The 16,714-nt window shown below is 31.1% G+C and overlaps 4 protein-coding genes across 6 annotated transcripts; 1 reads left to right on the top strand and 3 right to left on the bottom strand.

Moving 5' to 3' along the window:
* Window positions 1-695: 695 nt before the first annotated feature.
* Window positions 696-2,886, bottom strand: Dpck (Dephospho-CoA kinase). Its single transcript, XM_018455007.1, has 3 exons — window positions 2,511-2,886; window positions 1,790-2,081; window positions 696-1,221 (listed from the first exon to the last, which is right to left on the bottom strand). Exons 1-3 carry the CDS (start codon window positions 2,620-2,622, stop codon window positions 921-923), a joined length of 705 nt encoding a protein of 234 aa, XP_018310509.1. The 5' UTR covers window positions 2,623-2,886; the 3' UTR covers window positions 696-920.
* A 71-nt stretch (window positions 2,887-2,957) lies between these two features.
* Window positions 2,958-7,360, top strand: udt (protein undicht). Its single transcript, XM_018455002.1, has 9 exons — window positions 2,958-3,152; window positions 3,524-3,763; window positions 4,488-4,645; window positions 4,732-4,879; window positions 4,982-5,408; window positions 5,535-5,689; window positions 6,179-6,418; window positions 6,529-6,761; window positions 6,839-7,360. Exons 1-9 carry the CDS (start codon window positions 3,101-3,103, stop codon window positions 7,013-7,015), a joined length of 1,830 nt encoding a protein of 609 aa, XP_018310504.1. The 5' UTR covers window positions 2,958-3,100; the 3' UTR covers window positions 7,016-7,360.
* A 730-nt stretch (window positions 7,361-8,090) lies between these two features.
* On the bottom strand, window positions 8,091-8,876 carry LOC108727088 (protein FAM32A-like). Its single transcript, XM_018455009.1, has 3 exons — window positions 8,683-8,876; window positions 8,381-8,513; window positions 8,091-8,294 (listed from the first exon to the last, which is right to left on the bottom strand). Exons 1-3 carry the CDS (start codon window positions 8,769-8,771, stop codon window positions 8,172-8,174), a joined length of 345 nt encoding a protein of 114 aa, XP_018310511.1. The 5' UTR covers window positions 8,772-8,876; the 3' UTR covers window positions 8,091-8,171.
* Window positions 8,877-12,392: 3,516 nt separating this feature from the next.
* On the bottom strand, window positions 12,393-16,269 carry LOC108727077 (aldose 1-epimerase). 3 transcript variants are annotated; one of them, XM_018454994.1, is made up of 5 exons: window positions 15,908-16,268; window positions 15,226-15,291; window positions 14,910-15,118; window positions 13,598-13,965; window positions 12,393-12,921 (listed from the first exon to the last, which is right to left on the bottom strand). In XM_018454994.1, exons 1-5 carry the CDS (start codon window positions 15,949-15,951, stop codon window positions 12,424-12,426), a joined length of 1,185 nt encoding a protein of 394 aa, XP_018310496.1. In that variant the 5' UTR covers window positions 15,952-16,268; the 3' UTR covers window positions 12,393-12,423. The 3 variants fall into 3 exon arrangements, with proteins under 3 accessions (XP_018310496.1, XP_018310497.1, XP_018310498.1); XM_018454995.1 differs by lacking the exon at window positions 15,226-15,291 and having other exon boundaries at window positions 15,908-16,269; XM_018454996.1 differs by lacking the exon at window positions 15,908-16,268 and having other exon boundaries at window positions 15,230-15,289.
* Window positions 16,270-16,714: the final 445 nt, after the last annotated feature.

The following is a 16,714-nucleotide window of genomic DNA, read 5'->3' as shown; positions in this document are numbered from 1 at the left end:
ATCGATTAAATAAAAAAAATTTTTTAAAGATGCGCTATCTTAGAGAGAAGTCTAACAACAGTAATAAATATATATTACCCGTTTTTTATTTACATTTATCATTACATAACTGTTTGCATCTAGTTTGATAAATGCACTGTTAATTACACAACTCGTTTACAATCGCATTTTTAATATAGATGATAAAAAAGTTGTAGCGCTAATTGTCATCATAACAATTGTACTAGAGCTGTTTGATCCGAGTGCTCACTAGGTATCTCTTTATTTTGTGTCTCTTATTCTATCATATCAAGTTCTGATTTATATACTCTATATGGCTTTTTTATTGCATAAGATATACATACATAACACATCATGCGTTCCTTTCACATACACATAGATAATTCTTTACATATCCCTTCACCTCATCATTAGCTCTATTATATTGCAATTAAAATTTTATTTTATACAAGAGCAATTATTTGTAACAGAATATAGTTGCAACCTGTGCATCATAGTATACTTTCGTAGAAATCTTTTTTATAGAATAAAAAAATTAAATTTATTACACAACGTAATTCAACAGAGAAAACAGCTTGGCAATTGTAATAAAATTCCTCGACATAAATTGGTTTATACATTTAGATTTATTGAGAGAGAAACTAAGGGCAAGATCAATCATATTAAAGAATTTTACAATAGTTGCCAAGTTGTTTTCTGAATAATTCGTTCAACAAATGTGATTGTTATGCAATCTGCATAAATATATATTAAGGTAAGACGAATTAATTTTCGTCTTAATTAATTATCTGTTTTATGAAAATTTCAATTTTATGAATGCTGCTGTATAAAAGTTAACAAAAATCATACTTGCTTTTATCACGTGACTACGATTTACAGAGAACGTTCGTTTTTGAACTAAATAATTTTGATAGAAAATTTCAGGTTGCAGATAGAGGTTTTGAACTTCTATTCTTTAACCAATACGCGCCAGCTAACAGTACAGTACAACAAAATCCGACTAAAAGACGCAATTTCCAATGATGCTTGGAGGATCGTAATACATTAATCACTTTCACGGTCTGTTCTCTCGTATCTCTTGCACTGCCCGAATTCTCAATTACAAAATTTGCCATCTCTGCTTTTTTTTCCAAGGACATTTGCGCAGCTATTCTTAATTTTGCTTTAGCTTCTGTAAATCCAGTGCGTTCCATTAATCGTTGTAACTGAAGGTCTTCTTCACTGAAAGCCATATAAGTCATAGAGGATCAATTTATAAATACTTAAAAACTACAAGATTCCTTTCATATATTCTCTCAACTTAGAGTATAGAATATTATTTAGCTAAAGCACTGATAATATTTTTAAAGACCGTCAATTTTGGACAATTCTCAAAAATAAAACTGGAGCAAATTGATTGGATTGTATTTAAAATTAGTTGGGACAAAAAGTTAAAAACACTCTCTTAGGGTGATGTATAACTTTAAAAAAAATCAATGTTACTGATATTGGAAGAAAAGAAAACTTAAGGACAGAGCATAGACCTTTGCATAATGTATAAAGCATAAGAAAATCAACTAATCAGATTTTTATTTGATGAAAAGGAAAAAAATAAACTTTGATTAGTTCAGTTTTTGATTATTTTCTTATGCATTATGCACTCTGTGCTCCTATCTTTAATTGGGTTTTTTTTTCACTGTGAAGTTAACCGCTTTTCTTTATTAATTTGAAGTAATTAAATTATACGAATTTTGTCACGTTCTTTAATAGCATCTCATTGGTGATCGTACTAATTGAAATCCATACATACCATGTTACAACTATAATTTTGTGTAAGTAATTCAACATGTGTCCTGTCTCAAAAAGCAACGGTAGATCCATAACTATGAACGGATGACCTTGTAAAAAGTATTTGATAGTCTGCCAGTATATCTCTTTGTATATATCAGGATGTGTTATAGCATTAAGTTTTTTTCTTTTTTCGACATCGTTAAATATTAAATCTCCAAGTTTTACTCTGTCCAAATGTTTGGTATCCAAAAACACATCTGGACCAAATTCCTCTTGTATTTTACGCCATGCTGGTTTTCCTGGCTCAACAACTGGAAACATAAACACCATTTTCTAACATTGCATAACAAATACCTATTTGATGTTGTCGCAAATGATTTATCAATAAATACTTTAAATTCTTGATAAATTTTATCTTACAGCTCTTATCAATATTTTAATTATATAAATTACTGCACAGTTAAACTTGACATTTGCTTTCATTATGCAACTACAATTTACAGTGTTAAATAGATTTCACGTTGATAAAGAAAAATAAATGTAATGTTTATAAAAAAAATATTGTTATATATATTTTATAATATATATTATAAAATTAAAAAACATAACATAAAATATGTATATATATATATATGTGTGTATGTCATTCAAAATTTGAGAAAATATATATATATATATATCTGTCGGCGACGACAGGGTGGACACAGGGTAAAGTACAATACATCTGAATACATCCTAACCTTTTCGAGCAATTACATCGGCATCTATAATAGGAATGCCATGTTCCCGAAAAACAGCAGCAACTGTGCTTTTTCCAGTGGCAATGCCACCAGTCAATCCAACTAAATACATTTCAAAAAATATAATGATGAATCAGCTGTACTTAACAAACGTTAGTGATGTCAGCATTATTCACATCGAATTAAGCTACCCGCACTACTCCTCTACTCTTGCATTATTTTTTAAACATTTATGGAATTATTGAATATAAAATACGAAATTAAGTAAGTCTATCCTGCGAAAGAGAAAAATATCGGAAGGAAAGAGAATTTAATCCGAAACTTTTCCCATTTCCCACTCTGGAGTTAGCCGCTTTTCTTTTATTATATTTTTTTGAACTCTATCACAACAAAGTACAGAAAAGTGTAGCACGGTTGTCGATGAGAACGCGCTTGAAGTATACGTCAGAACTTGAAGTAGCTTTAAAACTGCGCTTAATAGTACTGGGCGTGTGTTTTAGGCTTGCCTCAAATTTATTAATCATCACAACTCACGATCACAACAATCGAATTTTTCACTTTATTTTCATCTCTTCAAATGATATAGCACGATGAAATGCTGGTTATGTATATTCTCTCTCGCAACGTGCCTTATATGGCATGGTAAGTTTTTACAAATTTCTACAAAGTAAAGTCGAGTATTGTACTGTATGTGCAAGCATAAACTGAAGCTAACTTACGATACTTTTCCACTTGATTAATTTAAAAAATTTAATATCTCGTTGTGTTATATTTACATTTTGTTTATTCCTAAGTTATACTTTTATATTTTAAGCCAAAGTGAGTTCAAGTAAGTTGGAGTAAATTTAAGAGATTTCATGTATGTTTTGCTGAATTCATTAAAAATTTGAGTAATTTTATAGAAAAAAATTTACGTGTACATATATTTATTATTAAATGATATTTGATATTAGATTATATAGATAAAACAGTATAATTGCATATATTAATGCTAATAAAATATTATCTGACAGTCGAAGGTCAGAGGGGCTGCCAAATTCCATTGATCATCAGGGGATCTTGGTTTTCATGGGAATCCAAGAGTACCCTAACAGAAATAAACGCTAACAGTATGACTGGACGAGGCATATGTGTAAACATGTTGGAAGAATATCACGTTAATTACACATTCGTGTTTCGAGATTTGCATAAAAGCTGCTATCACTGTGTAAAACTGCTTGTCAGGACATTAAATGTCTTGGAAAAACTCGAAGGCAAGTGACGAATGAGTCTGTTAATTTAAAAACAATTACAGATATAATGAGTGCCAAAAGTATTCATGCAAGGAAGATGTCTTTTAAAAAGATCTTATTTTTTAAGTAAACATTAATTAGCAATTTATTAACAAGGAATAAAATGGACTGTATATTTGTTAAAATTTTTTTATATAAACAGATATGTATTAAAATATATTATCTTAAAAATGAGTGAAGATAAAAAATTATGTTGTTTGATGCACAAAAAGTATTCGTACAATTGAGAAATTTAACTTCTAAGATTAGGAATACATAAAGTTCTTTTGTTTATATAAGAACAGTATACTTATTATATATAAAATTGCTAATTAAAATTTATTTTTTACAATAGAGACTTTTTTTTATAAAATCTTTTATAAAACCTTTTTCCTTTGTACAAATACTTTTGCACTCACTAATAGTTTATTAGCTCATTGCCTAGAAGAGACTTGGTTTACAAATAATATCTTAACCATACAATCCATCCATACCTTATAAATTAATAGCTAACTACAATTTTCGACTAGCATATCTACATTGTCACATCGACTTTTTTTTATTACATAATTCATCTACTTATCACCTATCGCATTAACATTATTTATATCATTATTACATTGTTACTTCAGTTAGTTTAGAAAATTATATAGCAATATATAAATACACAATCCACGAGTATCATCACCGTAGCATTTTGTTGCAGTGACTTGTGTGAACTTGCCCTTTGGAATAGAACCCACTGTGGGTAACGTCTGTACAGGCTTAAACGCGAACCAATACTTAATAACATTATTCTCTGAGAATTACGTGCCTGTGAATTGCAGACCTTCTCTGGAAGGAGTTTGGCAGTTTGCTTATCAAGTAAGATAAGAAAATCTTTATAGAATTATTTATGCCTTTATTGTATAACAAAAATGCTTATCTATATATTATCACTATTATTTCAGAATCGCTTTAGATTTACGGGAGAATGCAATCATCCAGACGCACAAATCAGATCTTGTCAGACTGCGGGATCCCAGTTTCTTATAACCAACCAAAAATTTAATATCACTTACAAGCACTGTCCTGGAATGGAAAATACCAATGACGGATGTAATTAGGCTCTTTTTTTCCTTTTGATAAATGTTTCTAAACTTGTGAAGTATGTCTTTATATACATTTTAATGTTACAAAATACAAATATCGTTTTTTCAGTGGTAGAATACAGTTGCTTGGGTGATTGGTTCGTCGATAAGAATCATTTCTTCGCGGTAGCAAATACCAAGGAGTCACGGAAGGATGAAAAGTATAGATGCTTCTTAAAGAATCGTGATGACGATTTGTACATCGGTGTTTCAATAACCGCCGAATGTAATACTCTCAATACTGTCGAAAAGAGCCCTGAACGTTTGCGGATCACGCCAGTTAAGGCTGAAGTAGTTGAACCCGGTTGTCGATTACCCGAGGATATGTCCGGAGATTGGATAAACACTGCCAATATCGACGCAGATATTTTTATTAACGAAACGCACATTATCGAGACTTGGTATCCTGATGTGGCGCGTTTTCGACGAACGGTTTACGTTTGTCGTGAACAAAGAGACTCAAGAGTAATGATGGCGAGATTGACCGTTGATGGATGGTACGTTTATCAGATTGTTTATAAGAAAAATCTTTTTATTTGCATAAAATTCAGCGAATTTATTAAAATTCTTACGCATATATTGTAAAGATACATATTTAGGCATTAATTGAAATACATTTACAGCCAAAAAGACTACGTTTGTTTTGATTTCGTGCGGCGACATCACAATGTTATTCGATACAGACGTGGAGTGGCTGTGATAAAAGATGATTTCCATACAGTGTGTTCTTGGGTGCAATTTCCTAATAAAGAAGCGTGGAAGTACGATCTGTTTTTAGGTATAATTATAATATAAAATTAACATTTGACCGGTATTTATAGTTGCCGTCAGCACACAACATTAAAAAAATATTTAAAAAAATATTAAATATAGAAATGTTAAATAAACATTTAAAAAACGTTTTTTAAATATTGTATGCTGATTGGGTGGTTCTTATATATAATTACAAGATCTTGAGTATAGTCTTAGAATGTCATAAGTTAATTACAAAGTCGTATTAGCATTTTAAGACATTATTTAGGAGGATTTCGAAATAAGAACGCACTATATGGCCGGTATTCCTAGTCAGTTCTTATAGTATATTTAAAATCTTAAGTACAGTCTTAACTACAATCTCTTAAAATGTCAATCACAGAGCTGTATTAGCATCTTAAGACATTATTTAAAATGGTTTTGAAATGAAAACGGACTATGAATACGGGTTGTATTTCCGATAGAGTAATCAATCACATATTATATTAATTTTAATTTTTCTTAATTTTATTAGCAAAAAATCCCGTTCCGGTACGCTGTCCAATAGCCGGTAAATTTATGTTCCATCAAAAAGGAGATGTTCTATTTGAGACTAGAATTATAGGCGGCGTCACTAAATCTCCGCGACCAAATATTTATTGCAAACAGAATATATCCGACTTTTCGGTTTGCGATAATGATCAAAAGGAGATCGCCATCGACGAAACGTATTGTTTGTCTGTGGATCACTTAGGAAAACCAGTTGATATTTATAGTGAGTTTCATTGATATTTTGTATGTCCACTTATCCTATATAGCATTGTCAATCCTATATAGTATTGTCCTATATCCTATATAGTATTATCAATATTATTATTTTTACAGGCGATCCTGATTACACAATGATATGTATTGGATTTTGGAAAGAAAACTTAAAATCGTATTTAATAACATTTAGCGAATTGGATCCTTATAGCAAATATCGCTGTTGGGTATATCAAAGGGCTGATTTGAATAGAGTGCTCATGTCTCAGGCCATCGGTCCATTTTGCGATCTCACACAAGATGTAACAAGTCAAAATTATACGGAAGGCGCGTCAGTCGCGCTGGAGTTACAGGTAAAAATAAATATCCTTTCGAATATGATGTAAATTCTAAATGAAACTATACTCACTTGTATATGATTCTTTAACAGGAATATGAGCGAGAACGTGATCGGTGTCCGATGTACTTTGATGACGGAAGCAATCCCTGGGAGGGAACGGAAGACACGATAAAGATCTTCCATTTTGGTAGTGGCGGCAATATAAACAGCTGCTTTTCGTTCTTGCTTATCACATTACTAATAGCAGTACTGTGCTTTAACATGTAAATAATTCTTTATACAGGAAAGAATGAAATCGTTCATTGATTCTTTCGATGTCGCGATAAAGATTTCATATCAGAAATATCGCATGTACGCGCTCGTAAACCATTCTCATAATAGTTTGCATCGCGCCAGCATTCCGTCCATATTGTTAACTACACTGCCTTAAATTTTATTCACATCTAAAATTTTGCATGAGTAGATAATACGTAATATGAGATATGTTGACATATCGAAAGTCCGTCCACACGAGAATTATAAAGAATCTTTTATATAAAATGGATGCATTCTGTTTCACGCATTTATTGCATTCATTTCATTATATTCGTATGTATACAAATCGAAATATTTATAGAGACAATTTAATTCCAGAATATTATTTTAAATATTTTTTAATATTATCTTTACTTTAAATATTTTTACTACTTGATAGAACAATATATTTTCAAATTAAGTATAGAAACTAATAATAAATATATTTTTATTATTTTAATTATGTTTAAAAATAGAATGCACTCTTATATTAAATGTATGTTATTAGGACTCTATTTTGTAACTCTTGACCAGGGTTGTTAGCGATCAGGGAAAACCGGGAAAAGTCAGTGAAATTATTATCAAGGAATTATTAACCTAAGGTAAAATTAAATTACTGTCCAATCTTTTTTGCTAACAATCCTGTAATGATGATTGTAAAACGATATCTTTAGTCATTAAAAAGTTACAGAATAGGATTTTAAGAATATTTTGTACAATTTATAAAATAAATACAATTTCTTGTAATATTTTATATTAATAACTTTTATTATTTAATTTATCATATAATGTTTACAAAGAAGAGAATTTATTTAATCTTTAAATACTATAATTGCATCAAGGTTACACAAATATATGCCAGATTTCTCTCTTCATAGAGTTAAACTTAAAACATTCGTAGAGTTAATCCTTAAAACTTAAAAATTTCTCAGAAGAATTCATATTTAAGTTAATCTATTTCATTCTTTTAAACAGAAAAGAATATATATATAAAAAAAATAAAAACTATTTTAAGATATTTAAAGATTAAAATGTCATTATGTGTTTATATTTTTAACTGAAACTAAGACTATTGTTTATATTATATATACATTACAATATACATAAATTTCTTAAGTAACATTGCAGTTTATTTCGTCCAGCTCACTTTAGGTATGTCGAAGTGTTCAGTTAAGCTATCCAGGTGTCGATTAAATTCCTCCACTCGTTGTTTATGTGTCTTGGAGGCTTTCTGCTTAATCCTTTCGGTTTGCTGTAATTTATTGCAAAGTTATGGATTTTATTAATGTCAAGCTTTTTTTGATGTCATTATAGATGCAATAGACTAAATGTGCTTACCATTTTCTCTTGCATTTTTTGGAAAGCTAGCTCCGCTTTCGTCCGCTTCACTTCTACTTTTTGAGGTTTTTCTTCCTCAATGATCTTTGACACTTCCACTAGCTTCTTCTTTTTTCCATTCTTATCCTTTTTCCTATAAAACAAAAACATAGCACTTGAGTTGTTTGATTAATTTATTCCAGTAGAAGGAAAAGAATAGCATTTATTTATTAAAAGAGTCACGCGACGCAACACAAAAGTGAACAATCCATGACAAACTTAACCTCATTCGAGCAAGAACATTAAATGGATGAAATACTTACTTTTTGCTCATTATCTGGTCGTTTTTTAATTTTAGGGTACCCTTCGCAACGTGTACGTATGGATCGTCTTCGTTGTTTGTTGCAGGCATTGTTATTAATTGTTATTAATCGTATATATCAATGCAACGAAAAAATATGCACAGTCCACAAATATTCACAAAGAGCTGTGTAGTGCTGTGTAGGCTGTGTAGAGCTGTGGTCAGCTGTGAGGAAAGCTTGAGGGCGCCACTATGGCTGCGGTTCACTTGACGCTACAAACTCTTCGAAGCGTTTGAGCGACCAATCAGAACAAAGAATTTTACGAATTGACTAATCAAAGAATGCTTCGAAGCGTTTGTAGCGTCGAGTGGACTGCAGCCTATATGAGCGTGGAAACGCGGAAATGCGGAAACGTAACCAATCAGGGTGAAGTCCCATCAGGCATGTTTGCCGCGTATCGCGTAAGCGCATAACCAATCAATAATCAGTAAAACGCGAAACTATAACAGCAGATCGCTTCTGATTGGTTACGCGGTTATGCGATACGCGATAAATACACCCCATGGGACTCCACCCTCAGAAGCGATTATTACGGTTTTTGTGACGAAGTGAAAATTACAAAAATGATCAAATTCACTAAATATTCTAGTAAATTCAATCACTTTTGTAATTTTCACTTCGTCACAAGGAACCGTAATAAGCCCCCTGCTGTTATGGTTTCGCATTTTACCGATTATTGGCTACGTTTACACCGTGCGTTTAGTCCGCGACCTATACGATAGGTGTCTTTGTTTAATATACAGGATAAACAAAGACATCTATTGTTAGGCCGTGGCCTAAATGCACGGTGTAAACGTAGCCATTGATTGGTTGCACGTTTCTGCTTTCTGTGTTTCCGTGCTCATGTAATGTCACCCTTAGGGTGCGTTCACACCTTAACGGAAAAGCAATAACCAATCAGAACTCGCGCTGGTAGTCGACAATTTCGACTTTTTGTACTACTTACTACCAGCGCGAGTTGTGATTGGCCACTACTTTTCCGCTTTCTGCTTTTCCGTCAAGGTGTGAACGCGCCCTTATGGTTCCTGCACACTGGACGCGGAAAAGCTTACCGCGCAGCAAGCGTTTCCGCGTCCAATTTGCAGGAACCATAAGGCCGGAATCAAACTACGCATTGAAGATTGAGGTTGAAGATTGAAAAATTCAAATTTGACCAATCGAAACGAAAGGAGCTAAAATTTTTTTGTTCTTATTGGTCAAATTTCAATCTTCAATTTTCAACCTCAATCTTCAATGCGTAGTCTGATTCTAGCCTAAGGATTTCGTCAAATTTCTTCAAGCGAGTATAGGCTATCTCATTCTTCCACCAATAGCGGTCATCATGCATACACACCGCTATTGGTGGAAGAGTGAGATAGCCCATACTTCTTTCTCGCTTGAAGAAATCTGACGAAATCCTTATGGCCAGTCTCTGATTAAAGGGTCTCTAGTCACCCTGAAAGGAACCATGATAAGAACAATAATTAAATTTCAAAATTGCCAACTGCAAAACAGGATCTGGCAGCTGCGAAAGATGTAATATATATTTGTTATTGTCCCATGATATAACATCAAAGTACGTAAAATTAATTATTTTAATTCAAAATATAACAAGTATTAATTTAAAGTATTATATTTTACATAAATAAAGCATAAAAAATTTGCAGAAAATTAGGATTTTTTTAATTTTGAAGGTGGCAACTCTGAAATAGTCAATCACGTGACAGTTTTTAGGGAGTTTGAAATAAATCCTATAACGTTACGAGTTGGCTAGCTTGTTTAAAAAAATCTTCACCTAACCTGCATAAAATAATTGTGTAAGTATATTCGCGGTTGAAAATTTAAAGAATTTAAAGATTTGTTCGTGCATTTGAATTTAATAATTGCACTTTCCCTCTTGTTTATAATACAAATATCATTTTACGAATTTTTATATGTTATAACATATTTTGGATGACGTTCATATGTAATTACATTTATATAATACATCAATATTTATATGTTTATAGTTTTAAAAAAGCCGTTTTTTTCAAATTGCTGGAAAAAAACAGGAAAAATTTCAGTTTTTTTTTTTTTTGAAAAATTGGTTTTTTGGAAAAATTGCTGTTTTTGCTATGTAAAAGATATAATAAGTAACTTCTAAATTCCTTTATAAACTTAATGCGATCTATGAAATTATGTAGCATTATTTTTATTAAAATTGTTTAGTTATCTCCCCTCCCTTCTATTTTTATAGTAAAACCTAATTTAATCTTCCTTTAATACATGGCAAAACTTAAGTAGACAGATTTTTAACTCTAGTTTGTTACACTCCGGTCTAATGAACTCGTGAAGTATCTCTTTGTAGTTTATTTTTTTTTCAAATATTTTGTTACGAGTTCAGTTTAAATCCAAATTATTTTCTAGACCTACTATTATCATATAAACATGATGTTTAGACTCTATATATTTAATCCTTACATTAATGGTATAATAGTGTATGTTTTATTGAATTTTACATTACCTCAATCTTTTATATAATTCAAAATTTCTATTAACTTATCCTACTATGTACCCTATACATAATTATTTTCTTTACAGAAAGAACTGAGAAGTAAACATAGTAGATTTATACGAGCACACGTGAATTTTTCCAAAATGAATTTTTTTACCCTTAGGAAAAAAACCGAAAAAATCCGGAAAAATTGGATTTTTTCTGATCCTTTAAAACTATATATGTGTTATTTGTATTTGTTGATATATGTATTCTTATAAATTTTGTGTCGATTGCGGTTTTTAGAAAATAACTGGAATGATTTTGTTTCCATTTCAGCTCCCACTTAAGAAAATGTGGCCCTTAATAGTGAGATCCATGGGCAGATTTGGTAAATACATTACACTTCCTATTGTGGGTATTATTGGATTTATTGGATATAATGTGGAGGGATGGATATCTGATCGTTATACACCAGCGACAAAACCTATCACGCAGCAACGGCAAGAAAGGCTACTAGAAAATATAGATTCGTCGACTACCAAGAAGAAACACAATCCTTTAGAAGTTAATCTTTCGCCGTCGTTGTCTAGTTAGGTGTGCATTTTATTATAATTCCAATACGCGGAAAATAATTACAACAGAAAGTCTGAATAAAATGTTAGCTAATATTATAAAAGTTTATTAAGTTTGACAATATAATTACAGATGTTTGTCTTTTTCTTTATATAGTTATCAAAATATAAGGAGTCGTTACTTTTTTTTCTTGACACTAAGAGAATATTATAGCGTTTTTCACCAGCAGAACTCAGTACACATTAAAGTTGTACAAATGTATTGAGGATTTCATGGTTTAATTCATCTCTATATTTTTATTGAACATCTTTATATTGATTTGTGTATAATGTGGATTTATAGTGCACTGAGTGCACACTAATTCTATCAATGAAAATCGCTATTATATGCAGATTTTTGCGGTAAATATTTTGAATAGAAATCAAAGCTCAAAAACTGATAAATGTATACATACATATATATATATAGTCTAGAATATATATATAGTCTATATATATATAGGCTAGAAATAATCGTTATCGTTACCCCAGTAATGTAACATCATTACTCATTCGTTATCGAAAAAAGTAACTAGTAACAGTAACGATGTTACAAATAACGCGATAAAAGATTAATTATTATTAAATATTTGTTTAATTTTTAAAAGTTTATAGCAGAAAATGGAAATGCATTGATTAATTTTCTACTCCAAATTTGTACACGACAACATGATTGTATGTATCGCCTGATCGCAGCACACTGTTTGGGAAGTTTTTATGGTTTACAGCGTCAGGATAATTTTGTGTTTCCAAGCAAAAAGCGGCGTGTCTGAAGTACTTTGCTCCGTCTTTGCCCACAATACCATTTTCAGGTGCAGAATTGGTCGTGTAAAGCTGAACACCCGGTTGATTCGAGTATACTTCCAAGCGGCGTCTCGAAGATGGATGCACTACTTTGGCTACGAAATTGACTTTCCCATCATTGCACGATTCCGGCAAGCAGAAATTGGAGTCATAACCGCCGCCCGGTACTTTGTCAATGACATTACCAAGCTTTGTTGGATTCCTTAGATCCATTATGCTGTTTGCAACTGACCGAATCTCGCCGGTCGGAATGCTCTCGGAATCCGTGACAGTCCAGCGATCGGCGTTCATCGTGATCACATGTTTATACAGTTCTGCTGCGTTTGTGGCCTGAAAAACGAAATGAATAATAATCCGTAACACTTTCGTCACGATTGATCAATTAGTTGCCTAGCAAAGACATTATTGTATCTGTGATATAATTACAAATGGAATTAAGTTAAATCTGTTACTGTTTTCTCACATGATGAGTGCAATATTTGTACTTTCTACAATAAGCCGTTAATCATCACTCGTACCACATTAGTGGTAAGTCAAAATTATAAGTAAAAAAATCTTAAGAAACTAATATTCAGAATAAATCACATTAGATCGTTACAATATTTCAAAAGGGATAATTCTCAGGGCAAATACATTATGATTGATCAATCATAACATGATCTAAGTTTTAAATCATTAGAAATGGAATTTGGTCATCTCCGCTGATTACTAATTTACTATTTTTATGACACACTACTGACTCGCTTACAACCCGCTCATGATTCTGATCTATTACTAACGACTTATTATAGAAAACCCATTTCTTTGATAAAAATATCTATTAAATATTATCTGATAAAACTATCCGTGTTCATCGGAGCTGTTCTTTCTAACTTCTTTTTTTAATTTGTTCCTTTTTTCATTTAATGCAGAATATGGTGCATTAGAAGATATCTTGTTATCTCCTTGTCTTTCTCAAAAACATAAGAACTTTCTGCGTCAAATCAGAAAGGAATGTATTACGTACGTGTCCAGCGAGATTGAAGTAGCCATGATTTGTTAAATTAATCGGCGTTGCCTTTTTGGACTGGGCTTTCATTTCTATGCGCAACTCTCCATCGTTCGTCAGTTGGAAACTCGCTATCGCCGTTACTGATCCTGGATAACCCTCGTCACCGTCCGGACTGACCAAAGTCATCACCACACTATTGTCCTGAATTGTTGCATCCCATACCTTGAAACTCCAACCGCGAATACCACCGTGGAGGCTGTTCTCACCTGTATTCTTAGACACATTATAACGTTGACCATCCACAACAAAAGTTGCGTTGCCGATGCGATTTGCGACTCGTCCAACCGTGGCACCAAAGTATGGATTATTCGATGAAAGATATCCTGAAATATTGTCTTTCTCAATCGAAATGATTTTATTCTTCATAGCAACTTTAATTTACAACTTTACTTTATGAATTTTTGTATATAAAACTATTTTTATGTCAAGCATATTAACTATTATAACTGCAGAAATATATTTCATACTTTAAGGAGGTTCTCGCGCTACTTCCTAGTCAATAGACAGTTTATTCACAATAATATGTAAAATAATTAAAATAATGGAATAAAAAGGTTACTAACAATATCTTATGCCATTATACATAATTATTGTTAATTTTATATGTTACTAAATATTTTCAAAATATCAAAATAAAAGTTGTAAGATGCTCATTTGATGTATACGCATCGTCTATTTGACATATATTCTAGCTTTTTTCATTGAAGAATATAAATTTCTTGTAAATTGTACGATCAGTTTAAATGAACGAGAACAAACTGAAGTGTTTACTTTATAATTATAACGATTTTTAAATCGCTGTCTTATATGCAAATGTCTCAATTTAAAAGAGAATAACTACAGAATAAGGTTATACCTTCAACTTGTAATGTAAAAAATTCTATAAATTTAGAATTAAATATCTCCAAAATGATACGGTAAAAGTCAATGAAATTTTTTCTAGATATTATTGATATTATTAACTTTTGCATTACATGTATATTATAGACTTGTCTTATTTTTCATCAAACGCGAGAACCTCCTTAAAATATTGTTGATACTTTAAATTAATGTATTTTTTACATGTGTAACTATTTTAATTTATTATATTTTGTGATTATAGTTCCTAAAATTATTATATTAATTCTGTTACCAGTGAATATATTTTGTTATAATTTTATTTTAATTTTTATATCTTTAAAAACAGACCAAGCAATGATAAAATCGATTTAATAGAGCGAACACCTTATCAAATATTTGTTCATATAAGTAAAAATTATAAAAATACCTTCGATGTTGTCAAAACCGAGCACGACGTCCGCTATGTTTCCTTTTCTGTCTGGCGTTCTAATGTTGGTCACCGCCGCACCATACGTTATGACTTCGACCTCTTGACAAGCTTCATTTCTCAACGTAAACTTCTTGATTTCTTGACCATTTACAGAACCCCACGTTGTAGATGTAATGGATCCTCGCGCGATCGCAGCCATGCTCGTCCTAAGTAAAGACAATAGATTGGAGTTCAAACTTCAAATCTCAATTGGAGTAACAAATCTCAACACGAATGTAAACGTTTCTTGTAAAAATCGATAGTTTCTACATACCTACATTTATCGATTTGTCTTCGATTTACAGATGTAAAATGTGAAGAGGTGACTTGGAACTGTGCACTAAAAGTATTTAAAAATAGATTCCATCATCGGCACCTCACACTGTTATCGCGAAAATAAATTCTAATCTTAATCGATGCTTATTGGTGGCAGCAAAATACATATGTGTTGTTATTTTGGTTCGCATATCGTAAAATATCAGTAAATTGATAATGTCGCAACGATGCAATTCTTATCTCAAGAAAATAAGCAGATTGCGCACATAAACTCATTATGTAATAAGAAACACAATAATACTAATATTCAATATATTGCAACAAAATTATTTTTAGTAGTGAAAATTTTTTAAAAATATAATTTACCTTTGATCTATTTCTATATTTAATTATAATTTATCTTTAATTTATTTCTATATTTAATACCGCGTTTTTCCGAGTTTGATTAAAAAGTTTGCAAAAAGTTCTATATTTGATAATTCCGAATTTTTCGTTGAATTAAAAGAAGCAAGGATATATTTTGGCTTATAATAAATTCTATATTTATTGTCAATAAAGCATCAATAAAATGTGATGTATTATGTACATATATATTTATTCACAGAACATTTTTTATCGCGATGAGAATCTTTGTTGTATAGAAGATGCAAAAATAAAATAAATAAGTGTATGCTTCTTACCCAAGCCAGGAAGAGAAGGTCAGAAATATGAAGAGGCACAACATTGTTAATTAAAAATTTTAATAACTGTATCCGTGCAAGCTATGGACGTGTTCTACAATCTGCAGCACGATATGTCTTAGCAAAATGTTTTTCTCGATTTTTTATTTACACTGTATTAAATTCGCATCTTTGTTTTTACAAGTGCCAAGTATCACACGACTGACTACGCACGACTGACCATGCACGACAGGTTTCCATCAATATTTGCACAAGGTCGTACTTATTAGAAAGGTCTTTTCTTGGAAGAGATAACAAGCTACACAGGTAGAGAAAAAAAATGACGAAAAATAAAGACTAAGCAAATTTCATAACATCATAAAATCGCAGATTCTTAATTTTCAAACAGTGATCAATTTCAGAACGGTCAAATTTCTTTTTTTATTTTAATCCAATCATTCTATTTTCTCATGCTGTAACGATTGAAAAAAATTAGAATTAACTTTTATTCTAATTTTCTTTGTTTTATGTTTAATTATAAAATTTTAATTAATTGACATAAAATTGTTTTTAAAATGCAGATAATATTAAAGTATCTAATGAGAGATCATTTTTTTACATTAAATCTTATGAAAATGTGAAAAATGCTTCAAATAAGATTACTTTTATAGGTACTTATATAAAATATACTTTTGCAGAAGTGTTATAATAAATAAATTATTTTTGTATTATGCAAAATTACAGGAAAATTATTTTTATCAAGGATTTGTGTCTATAGCACAAGGCTTTTGAATCTCTCGACGTCATATCATAGATACTTTGGTAATA

Source organism: Mycetomoellerius zeteki, unplaced genomic scaffold, assembly GCF_001594055.1.
Source record: "Mycetomoellerius zeteki isolate Tzet28-1 unplaced genomic scaffold, Tzet1.0 scaffold47, whole genome shotgun sequence".
Taxonomy (NCBI): Eukaryota; Metazoa; Arthropoda; class Insecta; order Hymenoptera; family Formicidae; genus Mycetomoellerius; species Mycetomoellerius zeteki.
The sequence above is the reverse complement of the archived record's forward strand: the minus strand, read 5'-3'. Positions and strand labels throughout refer to the sequence as shown.

Bases quoted from the DNA above. Each gene is read 5' to 3' on its own strand.
- Dpck (XM_018455007.1), bottom strand. From the start codon at position 2,622: ATGTATTTAGTTGGATTGACTGGTGGCATTGCCACTGGAAAAAGCACA. The intron at 2,082-2,510 runs GTTAGGATGTAT...TTATGTTTCCAG, and splicing joins CGATGTAATTGCTCGAAAAG to TTGTTGAGCCAGGAAAACCA. The intron at 1,222-1,789 runs GTATGTATGGAT...TATGGCTTTCAG, and splicing joins AAAATTATAGTTGTAACATG to TGAAGAAGACCTTCAGTTAC.
- udt (XM_018455002.1), top strand. From the start codon at position 3,101: ATGAAATGCTGGTTATGTATATTCTCTCTCGCAACGTGCCTTATATGG. The intron at 3,764-4,487 runs GCAAGTGACGAA...ATTTTGTTGCAG, and splicing joins TGTCTTGGAAAAACTCGAAG to TGACTTGTGTGAACTTGCCC. The intron at 5,409-5,534 runs GTACGTTTATCA...ATACATTTACAG, and splicing joins AGATTGACCGTTGATGGATG to CCAAAAAGACTACGTTTGTT.
- LOC108727088 (XM_018455009.1), bottom strand. From the start codon at position 8,771: ATGCCTGCAACAAACAACGAAGACGATCCATACGTACACGTTGCGAAG. The intron at 8,514-8,682 runs GTAAGTATTTCA...TTTGTTTTATAG, and splicing joins GACCAGATAATGAGCAAAAA to GAAAAAGGATAAGAATGGAA. The intron at 8,295-8,380 runs GTAAGCACATTT...AATAAATTACAG, and splicing joins AAAAAATGCAAGAGAAAATG to CAAACCGAAAGGATTAAGCA.
- LOC108727077 (XM_018454994.1), bottom strand. From the start codon at position 15,951: ATGTTGTGCCTCTTCATATTTCTGACCTTCTCTTCCTGGCTTGG. The intron at 15,119-15,225 runs GTATGTAGAAAC...GTCTTTACTTAG, and splicing joins AGACAAATCGATAAATGTAG to GACGAGCATGGCTGCGATCG. The intron at 12,922-13,597 runs GTACGTAATACA...TTCGTTTTTCAG, and splicing joins ACTTCAATCTCGCTGGACAC to GCCACAAACGCAGCAGAACT.